This window comes from Psammomys obesus, unplaced genomic scaffold (genome assembly GCF_907164565.1).
Source record: "Psammomys obesus unplaced genomic scaffold, mPsaObe1.curated_primary_1811, whole genome shotgun sequence".
In the NCBI taxonomy this organism is placed as follows: domain Eukaryota; kingdom Metazoa; phylum Chordata; class Mammalia; order Rodentia; family Muridae; genus Psammomys; species Psammomys obesus.
The window spans coordinates 2,003,738-2,027,055 of record NW_026592509.1 but is presented as its reverse complement, the minus strand read 5'-3'; the positions used below and the strand labels follow the sequence as shown (position 1 = coordinate 2,027,055).

At 50.1% G+C, this 23,318-nt stretch overlaps 2 protein-coding genes and 1 long non-coding RNA gene across 6 annotated transcripts in view; 1 reads left to right on the top strand and 2 right to left on the bottom strand.

Moving 5' to 3' along the window:
- Window positions 1-362: 362 nt before the first annotated feature.
- Window positions 363-5,649, bottom strand: Nr1h2 (nuclear receptor subfamily 1 group H member 2). Of its 3 annotated transcripts, none has more exons than XM_055613656.1 (9): window positions 5,522-5,649; window positions 4,590-4,650; window positions 4,400-4,513; window positions 3,870-4,160; window positions 3,465-3,727; window positions 3,199-3,378; window positions 2,697-2,796; window positions 1,139-1,347; window positions 363-882 (listed from the first exon to the last, which is right to left on the bottom strand). In XM_055613656.1, the coding sequence occupies exons 2-9, from the start codon at window positions 4,627-4,629 to the stop codon at window positions 736-738; spliced, it is 1,344 nt and encodes a 447-aa protein (XP_055469631.1). In that variant the 5' UTR covers window positions 4,630-4,650; window positions 5,522-5,649; the 3' UTR covers window positions 363-735. The 3 variants fall into 3 exon arrangements, with proteins under 3 accessions (XP_055469631.1, XP_055469634.1, XP_055469633.1); XM_055613659.1 differs by having other exon boundaries at window positions 3,870-4,151; XM_055613658.1 differs by having other exon boundaries at window positions 4,590-4,647.
- A 7,456-nt stretch (window positions 5,650-13,105) lies between these two features.
- The window catches only part of LOC129681588 (uncharacterized), a 19,915-nt gene continuing 9,702 nt past the window's right edge, over window positions 13,106-23,318 (bottom strand). Inside the window, exons 2-3 of the long non-coding RNA XR_008720861.1 lie at window positions 14,722-14,886; window positions 13,106-13,529 (exon numbers count right to left, since the gene is read on the bottom strand). This is a non-coding gene — a long non-coding RNA (uncharacterized LOC129681588). The remainder of the gene's footprint in view (window positions 13,530-14,721; window positions 14,887-23,318) is intronic.
- The window catches only part of Napsa (napsin A aspartic peptidase), a 14,308-nt gene continuing 7,432 nt past the window's right edge, over window positions 16,443-23,318 (top strand). For both annotated transcript variants that reach the window (XM_055613592.1, XM_055613591.1), the window contains exon 1: window positions 16,443-16,629. In XM_055613592.1, the coding sequence (XP_055469567.1) occupies window positions 16,559-16,629 (71 nt within the window). In that variant the 5' untranslated portion in view covers window positions 16,443-16,558. The remainder of the gene's footprint in view (window positions 16,630-23,318) is intronic.

The following is a 23,318-nucleotide window of genomic DNA, read 5'->3' as shown; positions in this document are numbered from 1 at the left end:
GCCCCCTGTGGGAGCGCAGGGAGATTGCTACCCTGCTGCCCTTGCTCGAAGAGGGTTTCTGCTTTCCCGTGATCCTGCGCACGCCGCAGTATCGTGTGTAACTTACTTTTGTTATCACTTCCTGACTGAAGACATTCATGACCAGATGCGCAGTCCCCAACTTCGGAAACGTGTCCCCGGGGAAATGTCCTCTGGGGACCCTCCCTCTTCTACTGGCCTCCAGGGCCCCAAACAATGTGCATACAAACACCTATCTTCAGCTGCATAGCCTCCACCCCCAGGGGTCTGAACTTAGACCAGGAGCAGAGTCACCAGGATAGAGCGGTGGCCCACCCTTCCACTTCGCACGCTGGGCTCAGGGCTGGCTTGTACTCGGAACTTTATTTGTTTTTGAGTTTTATTAAATAAAAGGGGCAGAAGAGGGGGCCTGTAGTCTCCCAACTGTGGGGAACCACCAGCCCTAACCTCTCTCCACTCAAGGTGCATGGCGTGGTAGGCTGAGGTGTAAGCTGGGTGGGAGGGCAGCTGGGAGAGGTCAGAGACTAGGACCTGTGACCCTCACCACTCCTGGAAGACTCAGTGGCTGGAGTGGGGCCTTTCGGTGCCAACTCCCGCTGGGCTTGAGGCTGAGCCCCGCGGCGCTGGGCTGTGACCATGTCTTCCCACCCCAGGAGAAAAGGCGAAGCGTCCATCTGCAAGAAGATGCCACCATGGATGGGGCACTTGTGGTGGCCCCTACTCGTGCACATCCCAGATCTCGGACAGCAAAGGCGGCAGCTTCTTGTCCTGGAGCCGCAATGCAAAGACCTGCTCCGAGTGTACAGAGCTGAGGGTGCGCAGGCTCACCAGCTTCATGAGCATGCGCGGGAAGCGGAGCTGGTCCTGCAAGGAGAGGAGGCAGGTAGGTGCTGATCCAGGGCCCCGCAAGGCCAGCTAAATCTGGAAAGCTAGTCCCATGGTCAGGCTGACCTCGAACCCAACCCAGAGCTTGGGATATCTCTGCTGACCTCATTAGCAGCAAAACATGGCTGAGAATAGGATCCAGGAAGAATGGCAGACCCCAGACTTAGCATGCCCCAATATGTACGACCTGACCCCAGCACCAACCTGCCCTGCTGGGGAATGGCAGCTTCTATACCTGGGGCCGCTTGATGCGGGTGTAGGAGAGGAGGGCCTCCACGTAGGGCTGCTGCAGCGCCTCCACGCGGCCGGGCTCCTGCACGTTGGGCCGGTCCGCTGAGAAGATGTTGATGGCAATGAGCAGGGCATACTCTGCATCGTCCAGGCCCAGCCGACGCATAGCCCGAGAAAACTCGAAGATGGGATTGATGAACTCCACCTGCAAGCCTGCAAGAGTGGCCCCAGACCAGCCTGAAACCCTGACCCTGGCCCCAGGGTACTCAGAACAGCCAGTGCCAGTCATTCCTGTCTCCCACCAGTGCGGACCCTGTGAGCACCTGTTACGTAGGAGCCATGCCACCAGGACGACGCCTACACCCTTCCCTCCCTCACGCCCTGGAAGGCCTCATCCTCTCAGGCCCCAGACCTGTCCTCACGGAGGCAGAGGGAAAGGGACTAGGCTAGGGCACACTGTGCACCCTTAGGTGGCCCCCACTACTGAGTCTCAGATCTGCTAGGATTCATTCATGGATCAGTACTGAAGTGTACCATGCCTTGGAAGAGAGTGGTGCATTTACAACTCACCCCGCCCCTTTTCTGTAAAGGATAACAAATTCTAGGGTGTCCTGGCCTGCACACTGAGACCCTAAGAATAAAAGTAAAACCATCGGGGCAGGTTCCAGGCACACTAGGAGTTGTCACCCAGTCCCAAGCAAGGGACAGTGAATGCCAGACCCTGAGCTGCTCTGTGCTGATGGGTACAAATTCAGGGCAAGGCAGCCAGTGCCTGGGGGAAAGGATGGCCCAAGCAAGGGGAGGACCGAGGTCGGGTCCCATCAGGGAGTATGGGAGCTGACGAGCCGGCCCTGCACCCTGGCCTGCTGTGAGGACACACATGGCGGGAGGGGACAGCAGAGAGCCACCGGTCCTTGTGAGAATCCAAGCAGGGGTGACTGAGCTGGGAGCCAGGCAGTGCAAGGGCTGGGGAGGGAAGCCTGACATCCTTTCCAGTCCCGTCTCCCTGGGACTGAGTGCCTGGGGCTCTGTGTGGTTCCTTCAAGTCTGGCTGCAGAACCTTTGCCCAGGTTGGATCATAAGGAGAACTCTGTCTCCCAACACCTGCCCTGCTAAGCTCCCACTGGAGGAATCCCAGGACTCTCTTGTATAGAGGAGAGCTGGAGCCTGCAGAATGAAGGCAGAACTGGGAGCAGATGCCTAACGAGAAGGAGAGGTGTCCACAGGGTCCTGGGGAGAAGTTACGGGACGCCCAGAGCCGAGTGAGCAAGGTCTCTGTTCACACTGGGTGCGGTAGGCTGTGGCACCCTGCCCCATGCTCGGGGCAAGCGTCTTATTCCCAGGCAGATGGCCAGGTGAGCTCCCCAAGACAAGAGTCCCACGCGTCAGTGTGGACCACTCAGGAGTGCGTGCTTCTCCCTGACCTCCTGCCCAGTGCCAAAGTACCAGCAAAGCCTCCCCACGAATCTGCCTTGACAAACATGGTCTGTTCTCGTCAGGGCTCGACCTGGAGGTCCAGTGGGGCAGAGACACCAGGACCCGAGCCAGTGCCCTCCACATACCTGCACGGTGGAAGTCATCCTTGCTGTAGGTGAAGTCCTTAAGGAACGTGATGCACTCTGTCTCGTGGTTGTAGCGTCTGGCTGTCTCTAGCAGCATGATCTGGAGGTGACAAGGTACAGGGCTCTTCAGCCACCCCTCTGCCAGGCCAGACACTTCCTTCCTCCAACTCTGCTACGCACTGCCCCATCTAAGGACACTTGCCCCACACAACTGTAAGGTACAGGCTAGAGTTTTGACCTTTACAATAGAACTTTGCATATAGCTGACACTCAATGCTTACCTCATTATCTTTGATTTGGCTCAAATATCCATTTCTTTGAAAAGTCTTTACAGCACATTCCTCTTTAACAGTTCATCAATGTCTTCCATTTTTTCCACCTCAACCCTCTCCCGTTTTATCCCTGGCTGGCTCCCTCGGACACTCTAGCTGACCACACCCCACCAGGGTTAGGACCAGCTTGGACTACATTCAGCTCTGGTCTCTGAGAGCCTGATTATTACCTCAATGGTGGACGCCTTCAGGAGGGCAATCTGGTCCTCCCGGCCCAGCTGCAAGAACCCTGGCACCTGCTTGGCAAAGTCCACAATCTCCTGGACTGAGATGATGGCCAGTTCTGTGAAGTGGGCAAAGCGCTGCTGACGAGCATCTCGGGACTGAGGGTCTGCACCCATGGGCCAGGGCTGGCACACAGGAAACCAGGGTCACAAGAGGATTCAAATGCCCTCTGAGACCCTCCCTAGCCCGGGTGGGCTGTGCAGGGCAATACCGTGACTTTGGGCTGGTCGGAGAAAGACCGTTTGTTGCACTGCAGCTGCGCAGCAACCAACTGCTGGATCATGAGCTCTTGTGCCGCTGTCAGCTGGACGCCCTCTCCTTCCCCGGAGCCCTGGCCACTCGCTTCACAAGTGCCTGAAGAGGCTGCAGGCCGGGCTGAGCTATTGGATGCTGGCTCAGTTGGGGGTGGCTGCTGTTGCTGCTGCTGCTGCTTCTGAATCTTTTTCCTCCGAATCTGCTCTTCAGAAAGCACACCTGCACAAGAGCCAGCCTCTCAGCAGCGAGCCCCACCCTCACTTATTCCTGCCCTCCAGAATGACCCATCCTCCAACCCCACTCCCCGCAGGCTGACCCCTCTCTGACTGACTGACCCCTTCTTTCCTTTCCCTGCACTCACACTGCTCCCGCATGCCAGCCTCCTTGCACTTGCGGAGCCGGCAGAGCTGGCACTTGCGACGCATGAAGGCATCCATCTGGCAGGTTCCACTGCCCCGACAGGCATAGCGCCCGGCCCCTCCATGGACCACGCTGCGCCGGAAGAAGCCTTTGCAGCCTTCACAACTGAGCACATTGTAGTGGAAGCCTGAGGCCTTGTCCCCACACACGCGGCACAGCTCGTGGCCCAGCATCTTCGGGGCCGGACCCTTCTTCCGCTTGCGCTCGGGCTCATCTTCTGGCTCTAAGATGACTTGGGGTGAGCAGAGGCCATGAGAGAGAGTGACAAAGAGAGACAGCAGCCTGGGGACAGGCCATGGGAAGTCCCAAAGCGAGGGTGAGAGGACAGGGCTGCAACGCCAAGGGAAAGATCTGCAGGTCAGTGGCTCCCGAGAATGAGTCAGAGGCATCAAGGGGAAACAGGAGGAAAAGCCCACCAGAAGACAAGGGCCACCATCTCCCCACCCTTCCTTCACGCTGTCCCTGTCTCACCCACTATGTAGGCAGAGCTGGACCCTTCAGAGCCTGGAGGGGCATCAGTCTCCTGCCCCTCCTCCTTGATAGTGGGAGAAGTGGAGGAGGTACTGGCTTGAGGAGAACCATTCCCTGAGGAGAAGGAAGAGGGAACAGTGAGCTTCTCCAACACTGTGGAAGGGGCCGGGTAGGGAAGCCCATCACTCACCAGGCACTGGAGTGTCCACAGATCTTGTGGGGGAAGACATGGTGTGTCACGAAGCAGCCTGCTGAACATAGAGGACCCAGCCAGTTACAGCTACAGCGCAAAGCAAGGGCGCCTCTCCTTCTGACGCTCAACGACTCTTTTGAGACATGATCTCATGCAGTTCAGGCTAACCAAACTATGTGGCTAAACATCTTGAACCACCTCCCAAATCCTGGAACTCGCTATCCTAGGCTGTCTTGGGATATTCTGCACACCTGCCTAGGCCTCTCAAACGCTAACCTTACAGGACTGTGCCACCACACCTCAGTGTTTTTACCCCAGCCCTAGTCCCTACAAGCATCTCACCCATTTTAACAGTGCCCGCCCACTTCTGCTGCACCCCGGCCCACTGCTCCCTGCCCTTCTCTAGGAATCAAAACTTCCCCTGACAGTTCCCATTGCTCTAACACTAAGTGAAGGCAACAACTCTCAGATTCCTCTTCTTTTGTGAGCACCCACTGCACCTATCGTCGGCGATCCTAACTTTGTCCCGCCCCTCCCGTCAGGCGGCAACGCTAACCCTCCCAACACAGGCTCCTAACATTGCCCCACCCCAATACAGACCCCAGACCCTGCCCATCAGGTCCCTCAGCCCTCCCTTCCCACCCTTGGACATGCACTCAAATTTCGACATCCCCCCACCCTCACAACCCGGCCCCCCCAATAGACCCCGCCTATACCATTCCAGAAGCCAATCACAGGCTCTCATCGTGCCACGCCCTCATACCCCTGCCTCCAAGCCCCGCCCAACAACGATCCGGGCCCCGCCCCAAGGAGCAAGGACTTTCAATCACAGACTTTACACCATTCGTCAAACCCATCTGTGCCCCGCCCCCGCCCACCAATCATAGATTTCCCCCTACGCTACACCACGCCCCTCGAACCACGCCCACCTCGTTCCAGGCCCCGCCCCTCTCCGAGCACCAGGGGGAGGCGGGGCTCATGACTGCACCGGCGGTCTTGAGGCGGTGGGGCGCGGGGGTCTCCTACTCCGTTGCCCCGGAAACGAGCGTGGCCTGCGGAAGCTGCGGAGGAGAGAGGAGGAGGCGCGCGCTGAGCGGGACGAGCGGCGACCCGCGCACCCGGCCCTGCCCCACCCGCTCCGCTGCCGGCCCACTTGCCTCTGTGTCCGCGCCGGCGGTCGCTCCTCCTCAGCACTTCACAAGTAACTCCAGAAGCCTGGGAGTAGCTCGGAGCAACAGCGCTGGCTGGGCGAAAAGCAAAAGAAACTTCGCCACTTCTTCCGGCAACCCCGCCGCGCGTCACTTCCGGATACAGGCGGGCCGGGAGAGGTGACGGACTTCCGGTCTGCCTAGGCGCCAACGAACGAGCAACCTGAGCCGGAAGTAGCGCACTTACCGGAAGTTTATTTCTTATGTTGGTTCCCCTGTAAGACACTCAAAAAAAAAGTTCCCGAAAGTTCTTTTGTATATTTTCACACATGACTAGCAAAGCATGTTTTTCCCTTTTTGAATTGTTTAAAGTTCTCTACTTTTGTAGCAGTGCTTCATTGTTTTTTTAAATTTAATTTTATTTTAGTTTTGATATTTGAGACAGGCCCTCATGCTAAGGGTGGCCTTGAACTTCTGATCCTCCTGCGTCCACCTCCCGGTTGTTGTGATGACAAATCCACTTCAGTCCTGTGTATTGGTTCTCAATAAGTTAAATTTGGGGATGGCAAGAGGATTCAGCACGTAAAGGTGCTTGCCACTATACTTGAGGACCTGGGTTCAATTCCCAGATCTCACATGATGGAAAGAGAGAACCGACTTCCAAAGTTGTCTTCCGACCTCCACAGGTGCACCTCGCCACACGTGCTCACACAAACATACACAATGCAAAAATAAATGTCATTAAAAGAAGTTCAGTTACAGCCGTGAACCCCAAACTAAAACCCATGTTCCTCCCCGAGGCCCTCTTGAGACGGGGAAAGGAGGACTGCACCTCCCCGAAATAAATGACCCAACAACCACTTTTATACCAGCGTGTGCATCAGTGTGTGCTCCGTACTCTTCTGCAACCTGTTTTGTCCTTAGCGTTGTGGGCGAGTCATTGCGTGCATGCGGAGGATGACTTCAGTGTGCACATACTGAGAAACCAGCAGGTCTAGTGGCTGAAGAGAACTGACTTCCCCATACTGCTGGTGGCTCCATGATGATAGAGCGAGACAAAGGAAGGCCTACGTTGGGTGTTGGCCCTGGCCAGGCCAGGCTGTGGGCTGGCCTACCATTATCTAAGATCTGGTTTTGCCAGCTCCTGCTGGGGTCTTTGATACTTGAGTGGCAGGTGTGTTTTATTTTGCATCAGGGTCTTGCTATGCAGCCCAGGCAGCCTTCCAACTCTCTCTTGCCTCAGTGTCCTGAGTGCTAAGATTACAGATATTTGTCGCCACACCTGGCCTTGGAGAGAGTTTTGATCCCAAGCATTACATGGCTTGTCTGCCGAACTTGCTCATCCTGGATTTTTTTTTTAATGTATATGTATGTGTTTGCATGCACATATTTTTAAAGATGATCTAATTATATGTTGAGAGTTTTGTCTGTATGTAGTTCCACATACTACCTGTGCGCCTTGTGCCCACGGAGACCAGAAGGCATCAGACAGGTGTGTGGCACCTTACAGGTGCTGTTAATCAGACCCTGGGTCCTCTGTAGGAACAGCCAGCTGGTGCCCTTAGCCCCCGAGACAGCTCTCCACACCCTGTTCCTGGGATTTCATATGCACTGGGAAAGAGAAACAACAAGAGGCAACAGAGGAGAAGAACAAAAATTAAGTCAGCCAAGACGAGGAGAAGAGTTTTCAGGGGCCCATCAAGACGGCCTGGCTTTGTTATCTTCGTCTCCTTATGGACCAGGTTCTGACCACATCCAATGCACATCCAATACACCCTTGATATTTTGCTAATGGCTTTGTTGAGACTTAACCTGCTGGACCATTGACCCATTTTGAATTTCACCAAGAATACAACTTTTTAAAGAGTTTTCAAAACGTTTTGCAACCTTCACTAAATGGATTTTAGAACATGTTTTTCACCCTCACAAAACACTCCTGTGTCCATTAGCAGTTGCACTCAGTTCTCCTAACCCACAGGTGTACCTAGGCGACACTTTCTACTTTTTGTCTCTGGGATTTGCCCATTCTGGTAAATGAACCCTGAAACTTCTTATTCTCTGTGACTGGCTTTTGTTGTTGTAATATTTTCAAGGTTCGTCTATGTTGTTTTATGTGTTATGTATCAGTATTTTCTATTCTTTGTGGTTGGATGGATCTATCACATGTCATTATTTACCAATGGGCCAATATTTGGGTTTTGTTCTTGTTTGTTTGTTTGTTTGTTTGTTTTGTTTTGAGACAGGATTTCTTATGTAGCCCTGGCTGTCCTGAAATTGACTCTGTGGACCAGGTCAGCCTCACACTCACAGAGATCCTCCTGCCTCTGCCTCCTGAGTGCTGAGATTAAAGGTGTGTGGACTGGCCATTTGGGTAATTTCTTTTGAAAGCTACAATACAGCAGTGAACACTGATACACAAGGGTTATTTGTTTTATTTTGTTCTGCGACAGGGTCTTAAAGCCCGAACTTGGAGAGATGGCTGAACAGTTAAGAGCATTGACTGCGTTTGCAGAAGACCCGGCTTCAGTTCCCAGCGCCCACACGGCAGCTCACAGCCCTTTGTAACTCCGCCGTGGGAGAGCCAACGCCCTCTTCGGATCTGCGAAGGCAGCGGCGCATGTGCAGAGCACTTACACACATGCAGGGGGTCCCCGCACACGTGAAAAATGGTATTTTCAAAAGCCTAAGGCAGCTCTGAAGGCATGATCCTCCTTTCTCTGCCTCTTTGGTGTTGAGATTAAAGGTGTGCGCCACAATGCCCCGAATTTTTTGGGATGGCATCTTGCTATATTGCATAAACTGGCCCTGATCCAGGAAACGAGTGATCCTTCTGCCCCACCCTCCTGAACAGGTGCGAGTTGTCGCTCTGATTTCCTCACAGCGGCCAACACATGTTATCCTTTTCACCTTAACCTTGCACTGGATTCAAAGTCAGACTTCACTGCAGTTTTAATTTGTTCTTCCTGGTAATATGTGTGTTAAAGGGCAAACAAGAATCCAAATAGTTTTAAGTAAGGTGTGATGGCACAATCTACCATCCCAAAGCACTGGTAGTAGAAGCAGAAAGATCAGGAGTTCATCTACAATGTGAGTTGTAGGCCAGCCTGGGCTACATGAGACTCCCTATGAAGAAAATGATAGTAAAAATAGATACGGGTGCCTGTGTGTGTGTGTGTGTGTGTGTGTGTGTGTTGTATACAGCCCAAGTACAGGAAGGATTGGTATGCAATTGGTCTTACTTTTTATTCTAGAACTGACAAAACCTCATTCCCTAGAATAGCAAGGTGAGCAGAGGAAGCTGCTTTTCTGCAGAGGAAGCGCAAAAGAAGCAGAAAGAAAATCACACACACAGAAAAGCAGCTTGAGTGTCCCAACTCCAATTTCATGTTGTAAAGGGCTGGCAAAGTTGCTCGGACAGCTGGGGCACAATGCTGACAACCTGAGCCTTCTCTCTGAGCCCCAGAGGGCGACAGGGGAGAACTGACCGCCGTGCACTGTCCTCTGACCTCCACGCACATGCTGAGACATATGGATGCCGTATGCATGTGCGCATGCATAACTAATACATAAAAATGGGAAAAATAAACAACAACTCAGCAAAGTCATCAAGAGGGCATCAGGTAAGTTGGGGCAGAGATTACAGCCGTTTTGGAGTCACCTGAAGTGGTTTCTGAGATCAGAACTCCAGCCCTGTGATAAGAACAACCCATAAGCATGCAGCAGATGTGACATTGAAATTATGTGTACACAGTCGTGAGGCTGAAAGTCCAGCAAGTGGCACCATCTGTTCCTAGCTATGTCATAATAAAATGTTCCTCCCCAGCTTATCGAGTCCTATAGGCTGGGGCAGAAGCAACATTGTTTGTTTAGCAGGCAGGAGGTTCTGTAGACCGACCCCAGCACCAAAATGTAAAATCCACCAAACTTCTGAGGGAATGACCTATGGCCGGTGTGGGGAAAGAAAGTCCCTGCAGGCAGGGGCAGCCTGGACAACGGTACTGAGGCAGGGATGATTCCAGTGCCTTCAAACACTGAGTTAAGGCTAGGACCGGTTGAGGCTTTGAGAAAGAGAGCATGCAACAAGATCAGAGAAGGCAGACTTGGACATCCTAGCTACTCACTGAGGATCAGGAGGATCATCAGTTCAAGGCCTGCCAAATTTGCAGAATAAGCTCAAGTGAGGCTGGGCAATTCAATGAAAAGTTAAAAGAAGGCTTTGGCTATAACTCAGGGGAAGAGCCCCTGCCTAGAACCCCCCAGTGAGGGGCTGGGGTGTGGCTCATTGGGAGAACCCCTATCTGGAATGCCCTTGTTTCTGGGTTCCATCCCGAGTCCTCCCAAGCCCAGCTGTATGAGGAAGAGCTTGGTAGCTTTTGGTCATCCCAGGTAGCTTGGACGACACTGCCAGACAGGAAGGAACTCCCATCTCTGAGCTTGGGTAGGGTGGAAAGCGGGGATGCTGCAGAGGCTGGTAGCTTGCCTCCCTTGCTGAAGGCCAAGACGCTGCAGAAAAGGCCACCTCGGGACCTCGTTTAGAAATACAGGTCCACGCTGCCACCGTGTGGCCATATCATGATTTGCAGCCAACACTTCACAAAGTTCTCTGATGGAAAGTGATGTGAGGGTCCCAGAATGAGGTTGACAGGGGTGAGTGGTCAGGGTTGTTGAATGAAAACATGAGGCTGTGACGGCCCCCAGGTACGGCTGAGGAAAAGGTTTATCGTAGATATGAGGGAGAGAACTGCCAGAGGCATCTGGAAGGGTCCAGACTGAACCAGGCCAGCAGCCGGAACCAGTCTATGGGGGTCAGGGGGAGCAAGAGAAGGAAGGGAGAGAGAGGACCAAGAGACCAAGATACCGAGTACCAAAATGGCTGAGAAAGTGTAGGAAGCTCCGGGAGGCTCAGGAACTGGAAAGGTTCAGGGTAGAAAAAGTCCCCAGAATCAATAAATGTTCTACAATATTTGGTGCCCCACAATGGGTGCCAACGATTGTAGTAAATGTATTGATTTGGTGTGGCTAGCTCCCAAATGCTTGTGACAGAAACCTGTTTAGTCAGGGTTTATTTAAGCACAGAAGCTGGGCAGGTATTGTTTATACTGATTTTCTTAGCTAGTCTGGCCACTTCCCAGCCACACGCCCCAAGTTACTTGCCAATATTTCTCCTGTCTGGGCTGGATCTGCTCCATCAGGCCTAGTCCTTTCCCTACAGCTTCCTCTCCTCCTTACCCCCAGTCTCATGGTCCCTGCCTGGGACCCCAAGCCCAGGAATCATAGCCCCGCCTGCCTCTCTTCTGCCCAGTTACAAGCTGTCCAGCCTTTCTTCATGAAACTATCAGAGATAATTGGGGAGCAAAGTTTGCACACCATTGTTCAGTGTGCATGAGAATGCACTAGTCTGGACTGCAGCCAGATCTTGGGGCCCAGAATTTAGCATCTGAATTACATACAGCACCAGACCAACCCCTTAACAGTCACATCCCGTTTACCGTACAGTCCCAACTCACTTTCTGCCGGTTTTTGTAGCCCCAGGGACAGAGCAGGATGGCACAGCCATTGTCTTGCTCTTTCCCTCCTAGTCACACACAAAAGCCCAACCTTGTTCACCTGCTGGCACATGGAGGCTGTATCCACCTCAGATGCCGTTTCTTGAAGCCTTTGTGCAGCGTTGAGGTCATTATCTCACAAGGGACTGTCCCTGAGGCCCCCCGGACTTCCGAACAGCTTCGCTGAAAGCGTTCACGCCAACCGCTCACCCCTGTAGCCCTGTGTGTCAACCTGCAACAGGCCAACTCCAATGAAATGCAGTCAGCCGCACTCCCTCCCCCATCTCTGTGGAGCAACGTCTGTGTTTCGTCATTTTCTGTGTAGCTTGCAGCTCCTGATGGATTACCTTCCCTCCATCAAGCTGTTCTTCACCATGGTGCTCTGAACCAGAAATCTGGAGGGCTGGGGCTGACTCCCTGCCTTGCCCCGCCCCCCCCCCCAAAAAAAACCTAGCACAGGTTCAAGTAACTGTCCTTGAAGACCTGAGTCCACCTAGGCTTTTGGTAAAGCTTTTCTTTTATGTATTGATTTTGTTGTTGTTTTATACTGGCTATCATTAAGTGGCTCTGGTGGTTGTGGGCTTCACGCTGTAGACCAGGCTAGCCTTCCAGCCGCCTACCCTTGCCTCTAGAGTGCTGGATTTAAAGGCCTGCACCACCATGCCAGGCTTGATGCAGCTTTTCTAAGGGAAACAAAATTTAATGTTCAGTGTCTCCCTCTTCCCTTCCCAGTCCCTGTGTGGCGGTTAAAGTTGTTTTCAGTTTAAATTACTGTGCTTAAGAGATCTATAAAACAAAGAGAATGCCTCTAACCTATAAACCCTACTTGCCCAAGGACAGATAACTTACTGGGATGTTGAGAATTCCAGAATGCTTGGAATATTTACATTCCAAGATACGTCAACAACAAGCTCAGTGTTTTCACTTCTGAAAGCAAGTATGATTGCCCCAGTTTCACAGGATGTGCTGAGTTACACATAGGCAGGAAGTGCTCAGGATGTATGCTTGCTCCTGAATGGACGAAGGTGGGAAGTAGGTAGCATTGTAGGTTTTGCCTTTATAAGCCCCTGGCTAACATAATTAGGAGCTATACTCTGGGAATTCTGGGTTTGGACCTGGCCAGTGTCTGTGACCTGCCCAGTATTTAATAAAGCTTGCTTCAAATTTGGCTCAAATATTGTAGTTGGGGCCTTATTCCAGCCCAGTGAGATTTACGTGTCTTCCTTCCCTGACGTCACTCCCCCTCTCTCTTCTCGCTCTATTCTTTGTGGTTCTGAGGAAGGAGTCTAGGCTCTTGTGACCCTTAAGCAAGCCCTCCACTGGTGGATTCCAGGGGGCATGCTGCCGATACTTTCATTCTTTAGTTATTATTTTTAATATTTGTTTAATTTTATATGCATGAGTGTTCCCTTGCGTGTATGTATGTACACTATGTGTCTGTTGCCCTTGGAGGCCAGAAAAGGGAACTGGATCCCCTGGATCTAGAGTTAACAGAGGCTGTGAGCTGCCTTGGTGCTGAGAAATGACCCCAGTTCTCTCTATCACGCCCAAAACAAACTCCATTTCCCCAAATTCTGGTAGTTAGACACAAGCCAGAATCCCTCAAGAAGGTGTAAAGCCAGTTCCCCTCTACAGTTGTTACACATCTCAGTGTTGGTGCTGGTACCCTGACTCTTCTCGGCTCCCCCCCCCCCAACTTCCTCCAGCTCAGGAGCTCCCCTCCCCATAGCTGCTGCTTTCTCCTCAGAACCCAGCTATTTCTGCCACGCGCTTTCTCGATCCTCACCCTTGATTATAGACACGAGTTTTTATACTGCATTTTATTTTGTTGTAGTTTCTTATACCTCTTCCTCTATTCTTCACCCCAATCCCTTCCAACACCCCAACACCAGGTAGGAGAGAAAGAAGGTTAATAGGGAAAGGGGCATAGTTCTCTTTGGCTACTTCCTGCTGGTTAGGGTTGTCGGGTTCCTTGTTGAAAGTCCAATCTTCCTTTCAGGAGATCTCCAGCTTCTTCTCATCACACTGCATCAACAGCAGCCAGGAGCAGCGGGGGAGGGGGGAAGGGGGAGCAGCAGCATTCTTCTCTGAACCCCCTTTCTCTCTCTGGGCTCTGGCATTATTCCCTCCCCCGAGTCCTCAGAATTAAACTATCTTTAGCTGGCAAAGGGCCCCTCTCAGAGCCTACACAAAGCAAATAGTCGGCTTCTGTGGATAATCTGAATAAGGTCCATGTCCCATATCTGTAATTAAAACAAAAGCCTGTTTACATAACATAACAGTTTTTAAAGACACCAAAACTTCCGCTGCACTTGATCTTCGTATTTGCCTTCATTGTCTCTGTTATCATCCCCCACAACATCCCTGCTCTGCTCCTGCTTCTCTCCTGGCCAGGCCCTGTCTGCTAACATTTAGTGTATTTTTCTCTCTCTGCTCTGGACTCTTCCAAGATGCTTCTGCCTGTTTTCTATCATATCTACAATAAAAACTTTCTGCTTAGCTGGGCCAGGTGGCACATGCCTGTAATGCCAGCACTCGAAATGGCAGATCTCTGAGTGTGAGGCTAACCTGGTCTACACAGTGAGCCTAGGACATCCAGGGCTACACAGAGAAACCCTGTATCAAAGAACCAAAACAAAACAAAACTTTCTGCTTAACCATACCTTGGAGTGGTTATGTTGTCAGTCTACACTGGAAGAACAGTACATACTCTTAACTGCTGAGTCATCTCTCCAGGCACTTTTTTAATCTCTTAAATTTGATTTTTCTTGTTTGTTTTCTGAGTCAGGGTCTCACTATGTAGCCCTGGCTGTCTTGGAACTCGATATGTACACCAGGCTGGCCTTGAACTCATAGAAATCTACCTAGTTCTACTTCCAAATGCTGGGATTAGAGGCAAGCATCAGACACTTAGCTCTTCTCAACGGTAGCTTTTAATTTTGAGACTAGATCTCACCGAGTTGCCCCTGCTAGCCTTAAACTCACTCTTTAGCCAAGGCTAACCTTGAACTTGCCATCTTCCTGCCTTAGCCTTTCAAGTACCTGGGATGACAGGACTGTGCCCCTAAATATGATTCTCTCCTTTTCTTATTCCTCCCTTTTCTCTCATCCTCCTTGTCACCCTTTTTGCTTTTCCTTTTTTTGTCTTTTTCTCTCTTTTCTCACACAAAGGCCTTGAACTCATGATTCTACTCTCTCAGCCTTTCAATTCGTGTAATTACAAGCATTTGCCTCATTTTTTATTTAACTTTTTATTTTTTGTGAATTTCACATCATGTGCCCCAATTCCACTAATCTCTCTGTCCCTCCCTACCTGTCCTCCACCCTTGCAACCTCTCCCTACCACACACACACACACACAATCTCATTGCGGAAGCTATAATGTGTCACAGTATGTGCTTCAGTATACCCTGTGGCCCACACTTGAGAATTTACTTGCCAGTGTTCATTGCACTGAGTCATTGGTCTGGTTTGAGGCCTCCGGCTTCTGCTGTACCACCAGTGCTGGGTCCTCACTGGGATTCCTCTAGGATGCCCTGTTGTCTGTGTCATGGAGATTCTGCAGCTTTGGATCTGCAGGGCTGGTCCTTTCACATGCTCCTGCAGTTCATAGATGGGGTAGCTATTGGGGTGGGCCAACTCAAAGGCCTGGATCTGGGCCTGGGCGGTAGCTAAGCTGGTCGGCCCACCAGCTCTTTTACATCCATGCCACCAGGCCAAGCTCTCCAGGACTGCCCTGGGCAGCTCACCCAATGCTGCAGCCAGCAAGGAGCAGAGGCAGCTCTCTTGTGCTCCTGCCCTCGGGGTCCAGCTTTCCGTTTGTCCACACCAGCACGGCCAGCTCTATCTTGTTGCCCAGGCCAGGGGCAGGGCCTGCTCTCTGCAGTGCCTCAGCCAGGGAGGGGCAGGGACAGCTCTCCCACTCTCGTGACCTCAGGGCCCCGGCTCTGCCATCTGCCACAGGTGGCGAGGGGCTGAGTGGCTAAGGGGGTGGGGTCCAATTTTCTTTTGAGACAGGTTCTCATTTAGCACAGGCTGACATCCAACTTCGCCAGAGATGAGCTTGACCTCCTGATCCTCTTGCCTTTGCCTCCCAGTTGTTGGGATTACAGGGGTGTACTACTGTGACAGGCAGCTCTCCTGTGCATGTGCATACAGAGGCCATAGGTCTGTGTCAGGGTCTCCCTCTATCACTCTCCACCTTAGTTGTTGAGTCAGGGTCCCTCCCTCAGCCTGGAGCTCACTGATTGGCTAGACTGGATGGCCAACAAGCCCCCTGGGATAGATCTGCCTTCTGCAGTGCCGGAATTGCCATATATAGTTCTGCAGCTCAGGCCAGCTTTTCTATGAGCGTGGGAAATGGAACCCAAGCCCTCACACTTAGGCTGCAAGTGCTTTCCCCACTAAGCCACCTCCCCGGCCCTGCTGGATGCCTTTTCAGTCCGCAGATACTCTAGACATGTGGTTCTCAGCCTTCCTAACCTTGAGACCCTTTAATGCAGTTCCTCGTGTTGTGGTGACCCCCAACCATAAAATTATTTCGTTGCTACTTGTTTCAAAAGAAAAAGGCGGCCGTGGCGATGGCTCAGCAGGCAAAGGCACTTGCCGCCAAGCCTGCTGGCCTGCTTGATTCCTGAGGCTCTCCTGACGGAAGGAGAGAACTGACTCCGACAAGGTGTCCTTTGACCTTTGAATTCATGCTGGGGTTTGTGGACACACACATAAGTTAATTAATCAATTAAAGTGTATAAAGAGGAGGAAGCGCCTAGTCTCTAACAGAGCAAGAACAGAAAGGGTGAGCATCCTGAGAGTCCGGCTGAGACACCCACACAGGACAGCATGTCTCTATTGTACCTGAGTGTCCCTTCCCAGCCCCCTCTCAAATCTTTCCTGTCCCTCACTCTTGCCCAAGGGGGAAAAAAATTTGGTTAATGAGTCTCAGAAAAGTGAACTGAAAGTCAAAAGTAAAAGCCATAGAGGTGGCAGGAAGGGGGTGGGGGTTGGGTCTGCCCTCTCCTCTCTTCCACAGGTGCAAGCCAAGCAGCCAGTGAACCTCAGCACACACACTCAGCACACATCTTAACCAGCCTGTTCCTGGCCCCTGTGCCTCCTGCTACTGAGGGACTACACACACACACACACACACACACACACACACACACACACACACATCACTTCTGTGTTCCAGTAGGTAGTGGGGCGTGAACAGGGTGGAGTCTCAAGGGGAAGAAAGGGGCCGCAGGACATCTTGGCCAAGTCTTAGCCCCTGGAGATGTCGCCACCAGTGGTGCTGCTCTGCCTGCTGCTGCTGGGGAATTTGGAGCCTGCAGGAGCACTGATCCGGTACAGACCCCCCAACCTGGCAGATTCCTATCACTAATCTTTAAGACTGGGGCTGATCTTGGTGCCCCCAATTTTCCTTCAGGGTCCTCAGATTTTACTTTTTATAATGAGTGTGTGTGTGTGTGAGAGAGAGAGAGAGAGAGAGAGAGAGAGAGAGAAAGAGAGGTGGGGAAAGGGAGGGAAGGAAGGGGAAAGAGAGGGGGAGAGGGAGAGAGGGAGGGAGGCAGAGGAGAAAGAGAGAGCCTATGCAGGGAGGTCAGAGGACAGCAAATATGTTCTGTAAATGTGAAGCCAGCTCAGGTTCATGTTGAAAGTTGGCAGCAAGTTTCCTTACCCTCTGCACCATCTTAAAGGCCTGGGTCCCCGACTTTCAAACTGGGGTCTCCACCCTGAGAAAATCAGCATAATACCTCCTGTCAGGACCCCCAAGACCAATTTCTCAGCGCAAGGGGATTTATTTGCACCACAGAGACAGAGGGCAAGGAATAAGAGACAAAGACAGGAGTCAGAAGATGAGATAGCAGGGGAAGGGAACAAGGGAGAGGCAGGAGGGGTATTTGTCCTGGAGTGGAAAAAAGAACTTCTTTTGGATAGAGAGGAGACAGAGGAAAACGGTGGTCTATCAAAGAACAAGGGAAAACCCCATGTTAGGGTGAGGTGTTTAATTGGTTGTGCTAATTAAGTGAACCAATGGGAGCTTTTGATTGCTGGACTTCAATACTTTGATATCTGGACCTTGGTTGTCAGCCTCAGGAGGAGAAAGTGGCCAAATAAGGGAATAGACCTTGGTGTTTAGATTTAGGAATGTATTCTGATGGTTTTTAGTGAGGCATGGAGAATGGGGGTGAAGGGCAAGGCCTGCCGGAGCCATGCTCAAACCGACCAGAGTCCCTTCACCTCCTAAGACCCCACTTTTTTTATGATAGGGTCTCACTACATAGCCCTGGCTGCATTGGAACTGTGTAAAACAGGGTAGCCTTGAGCTCATAGAGATCCTCCTGCCTCTGTCAAGGGCTGAGATCAAAGGCATGCACCACCACAAGTCCAAGATACTTGTTTGGCTGGATGCCATGGAGTGGTAGTCCCAGCATTCAGGAGGCTGAGACAGAAAGGCTGAGTTCTAGGGTGTGGACACAGTCTCCACAAACCAGGAGCGGGGGGTGTGGCTCAGTCCAGCCCTTGTCCAGGAGAAACCAGGGCCTCCACGTTCAGTCCCCAGCACCACAAGATAAAGATAAATGTATCCTTATCCAATCAGGATACATTTTGTGAGGAGGTTCCTTGGTGATCTGGCTTTGAGGCTCAACCCCCCTGTGCCTTTCTTGGAGACCCATTCTCCATGGTCTAGAAACTTTGACTCTCAGCCTCTGAGCATGTCTGTTTCAGGGAGCCTCTCTCTGAGTACCCCAACACCTTGTCTCTGATTCTTCTCTCAGTTTCTTCCCTCATTTCCCTTTACCATCTCACAACTCTTGGTAGGGGTGCCCTTCCAGAAAGCATTTCCTTCTTCACACTCTGGACACTCTAGGGCCTCTTCAGGCTGAGTCATGGGGTTGGGCTGAGGGGTGGGGGTTGAGCAATGGCCAGAAGGCTACCAGGCGCGGCTCAATCAACCTGTTTTGTTTTTTAATGTATTTATTGTGTTGTGGGGTACAGCTGCACACACAGCACACATGTGAAAGTCAGGGGACACCTTACGGGAATTAGTGCTCTCCTTCGACCTTACGGATCCTAGGACTGAACTCAGGTCATCAGACTTGGCAGCCATCTCTTCCATGCTGATTCTTTCTTTCTTTCTTTCTTTCTTTCTTTCTTTCTTTCTTTCTTTCGTTCTTTCTTTCTCTTTTTGAGGACTCATGTAGTCCAGACTAGCTATAAACTGCACCTATAGCCGCAGATGAGCTTCTGATCCCTGCCTCAACCATCATAGGTGTGTACCACCATGCCTGACTTATGTGGTGCTGGGGGTGGAAGCCAGAGTGTCCTGTATGCTAGGTGAGCTCTACCAACTGAGCCATACCCCTTTTAACTTGAATTTTGAACCCAATATACCACACACTTCAAAGTCCATGCCAATAGCAGTGGATATAGCATACTCTCTCAGGGCCAAGAGCAGTTCTAAAACTCAGGTCATTCTGGACACACTCCTTGCCAACACACTCCATCCCAGGTGTGAAACAGAGAACCAAGAGACCTACATTTGAGCCAGCCTTTTGGTCAAGTCTTGGTCAACACTCAGCTCAAGGACCAAGTTCTTCAAATAGCTTTTGCAATGAAATCTTCAGGAAGCCCCACCCATTCATTCCCACTGTGGTTTTCTATGCTTTCCTGCCATGTAAATGAGTTGGGAATTTTTTAAACTGGAAAAAAAATGTATGAGTGTTTTGCCTTGTCTTAGGGTTTCTATTGATGTGACAAAACATGATCGATAGCAACTTGGGGAGAAAAGGGTTTATTTCAGCATGCAGTTCTCAGGTCACACTTTAATGGAGTGATGCAGAGGCCCTGGAAGAGCTCTGCTTACTAGACTTGCTCAGCTGTTGCCTTCCTTCATTCCTTCCTTCCTCCCTTCTTTCCTTCCTTCCTTCCTTCCTTCCTCCCTCCCTCCCTCCCTCCCTTCCTTCCTTCCTTGCTTCCTGTCTTTTCTTTTCTTTTCTCTTCTCTTCTCTTCTCTTCTCTTCTCTTCTCTTCTCTTCTCTTCTCTTCTCTTCTCTTTTCTTTTCTTAAGAGGTAGGGTTTCTCTGTGCAGCTGTGGCTGCCCTGGACTCGCTCTCTAGATGGGGCTGTCCCGAGTGCTGGGGTGAAAGGCGAGTGCCACCAGCAGCTTTCTTGTACATCCCGAGACCACATAACCAGGGATGGCACTTGGCACAGGAGCTGGATTCACCCACATTAACCATTAGTCAAGAAAATGCACCACAGGCTTGTCCACAGGGCAATCTAGTGGGGTATTTTCTCAGCTGAGGTTCTTTCTTCCAAACTAGGTCAAGTATAACTAGCCAGCACAACTGAGTCCTTGACAATTTGTCACAAAAACAAAGTGTTAAACCATAATTTTTCCTTTTTTGTTCACACCAAGATCTCATATTAATATCACAAAATAAAACAGTCTGACATTTAAAAGTCCCATAATCTTTAAAAACTCAAACTCTTTAAAAGTTCAGTCTTTTTATCTATCCAAAGTCTTTCAAAGTTCAAACCTCTCTAAAATAATCAGTCTCTAAAATGCTCACAGTCTCTCTAAAATTCCAAAGTGTCTTTAGAAGTTCAAAGTCGGGGGCTGGAGAGATAGCTCAGTGGTTAAGAGCACTGACAGCTCTTCCGGAGGACTAGAGTTCAATTCCCAGCACCCACATGGCAGCTCACAATTGTTTGTAACTCCTGTTCCAGGGGATCTGACACTCTCACTCAGATGTGCAGGCAAAACCGTGTCAGACCTGTGGGACACAGAACGGAGGCTCAGAGGTTTCGCCACAGCACACACAGCTCACCTCCTAGGCTCCAGCAGATGGTGTTAGCATCTTCAAAATGCAGGGTCTCTGCAGCTGGGGTGCATTTTCACCAATGACTTCACAGTGCCAAGCCTCAGCTGCTTTCCACAACTCCTTCATACCTTCAAAACCAGTACCACCTTGGAAACTCTTACAGATTGCCAAGTTTGGTTGCCAGCACAGGTACAGCCAGCCTTAGCTCCCTTCTGACCACAGCTTCTGTGTGTTGAACCTGAGGAAACATTTCCCAGAGAATGTCACCTCAATGATTCTAGGTCCTTCTCCTCTTCCTCCTCTTCTTCAACAGGGTCTCACTGTGTAGCCCTGGCTGGCCTGGAATTCTGTGTAGACCAACCTGGCATTGAACTCACAGACATCTGTCTGCCTGATGCTCAATCTCTGCTGTGATTAAAGGTGGCCTATAGAGTTGTTAAGGCATTCTTTTTTTAAGATTTATTTATTTATGTATACAGTGTTCTACCTGCATGTATGCCTGCAGGCCAGAAGAGGGCAACAGGTCTCATTATAGATGGTTATGAGCCACCATGGGGTTGTTGGGAATTAACTCATGACCTCTAGAAGAGCAGGCAGTGCACCTGACCTCTGAGCCATCCCTCCAGCCCTGTTTGTAAGTTCTTAATCAGACTTGTGCAAATATTTTCTCCCAGTGTGTAGCTTATGTTCATTCTCTTCACAATGTCTGTCATTCAACTGAAGCAAAAGCCTTGGACGACCACCGCTTGCTCCCCTTGGTTTGCTCAACTGGGGTGGCATTGCCAACAGAGAGCTGGGACCTCCCACATCAAAAAAATGCACCATAGGCCAGGTGCGGTGGTGCACACCTTTAATCCCAGCCCTCGGGAGGCAGAGGCAGGCAGATATCTGTGAGTTGGAAGCCAGCCTGGTCTACAAAATGAGTTCCAGGACAGCCAAGGCTACACAGAGAAACCCTGCATGTATGTGCGTGCACTGTGCACATGCCTGGTGATCACAGAAGCTAGAAGAGGTCATTGGCTCTCCTGAAACTGTAATTTTAGGTTGCTGTGAGGCACCATGTGGGTTCTTGGAATCAAACCTGGAACCAAATTTTCTGGAAGAGCAATAATGCTCTTGCCAGCTGAGCCATCTCTCCAACCTTTTTTTTTTTTTTTTTAATAGTTTTATTCTGTAGGCCAGGGTGGTTTGGAACTCATGGAAATCCTCTTCTATCAGGGATTGTGTGGATCAGAGGCTTACAACACTGTAGTTATGAGTAACTGAGGACAGGCAACGCCTTTACAGGATATTTGGCTACCACTAACCAGACACCACTCAGGCAGAGGCAGGAGGATTGCTACACGTTGGAAGCCAGCCGAGACTATATAGCAAGACCTGGTCTCCCTCCCCGTGCCACCCGCACAGAGAGAAAGGTCAGGCCAGCACCGCTGACTTAGTGCTCCGTGCTAAGCTTCTGAGAACCATGGGTGGAGGCGGCCACTTCCCCTGCTGTGTGGCGGAGCTCTGTCTGGTCCCTGTGTCTTTCACAGAAGAACGGGCTGACCACTTCAACCAGCTACTTCTCCAATCAGACCCATCGCACCAAGCAGATCTTCCTGCCAACTGCTGAAGGACAAATGCCAGCTATTGAGTTAAAAGATGTATCCAGAGATTTCTTCACTCCTTTTCTTCCTTTTTTGCCTCCTTTAATTCCCGTGACTGTCTTTCTTTCTTTTTTAATCTCCTTTTTTCCTCCCTGTGATTATTGAAGACTGAACCCATAGTCTTGTGTATGTTAGGAAAATACTTTACCACCAAGCCATGGCCCCAGCCCCACACTGGGGGATTCTAGGCAGGTTCTCTAACTCCAACTCATTTCTCAGGACCTCTTTTTACATACATATATATCTTAAAAAAAAAAAAAAAAAAAAAAAAAAAAAAAAGCAAATTCAGCCAAGTGGTGGTGGTGTACATCTTTAATCCCAGTACTATGAAGGCAGAGGCAGGCAAATCTCTGTGAATTCAAGGCCAGCCTGGTCTACTTAATGAGGTCCAGGACAGGCAGGACAATATAGTGAGACATAGTCTCAAAACAAACAAACAAATAAATAAGGCCACCCACAGACCAACTTTACCTCTTTTGTATGTGAATATGTTGCAGAGGAGTTTATAATTTTGGTTTTTTTTTTTTAAAGATTTATTTACTATGCATACAATGTTGTATCTGCAAGAGGGCACCAGATATCATTATAGATGCTTGTGAGCCATCAAGTGGTTGCTGGGAATTGAACTCAGGACCTCTAGAAGAGCAGTCGTTGCTCTTAACCTCTGAGCCATCTCTCCAGCCCATAATTTTATTTTTTTATTACACTTATTTATTTATTGTGCACATGGAGGTCTGACGACAACTTGCAAAAATCAGTTCTTTCCTTCCACAATGTAGGTCTGAGGAATTAAACTCAGGTCTTCAGGGTTGGCAGCAAGGGTCTTTACCCACTGAGCCATTTTCCAGCTGGATGTGTGATTTTGTAGTCTCCTTCATCAGTATGGCCTTTTGCTGTCATTTTAGGGAAGTCTCCCTCTTCTCAGTTAGGTCTTATGTTTACTTCTCTTGTTCTTATAATTTTCACATCAAGTTTTTGACACATTTGTGATTTATAAAAGGTGAGGTTAGGTTCTGCTATTTAGCTTCCCCTCTCCCAAGCATGGGGAACAAAGTTCCACCACCAAGCATGAAGCTTCCGAGAATTCATGTTGCAACAGCAAGTCTTAAATCCTCCTTCCCCTCGACAAGGCTCATGTAAAAAAAAACTTGTCAGTGTAGGACTAGAGAGATGGCTCAGTCGTTAAGAGCACCGATTTCATGCCCTGCAGTCACATGGCAGCGCACAACTGTCTGAACCTTCAGTTTTAAGGGATCTGACACCCTATTCTGGTCTCTGCAGGCTCCAGACATGTACAAAGCGCAAGATATACACACAGACAGAACACCCACACACATAAAATAATTTTTTTTTTAATCTCAAAACTATTGTTAATGCAATGTCAAATCAGGGTTTCTTTTTTGCTTTGGGGCAACACTGGGGATTGGATCTATGGCTATATATAAGCTAAGCTTATATATAATTTAAATATTTATATATTATAAACATATATTTATTGTATATAATTTAAATTATATATATATATATATATATATATATATATATATATATATATATA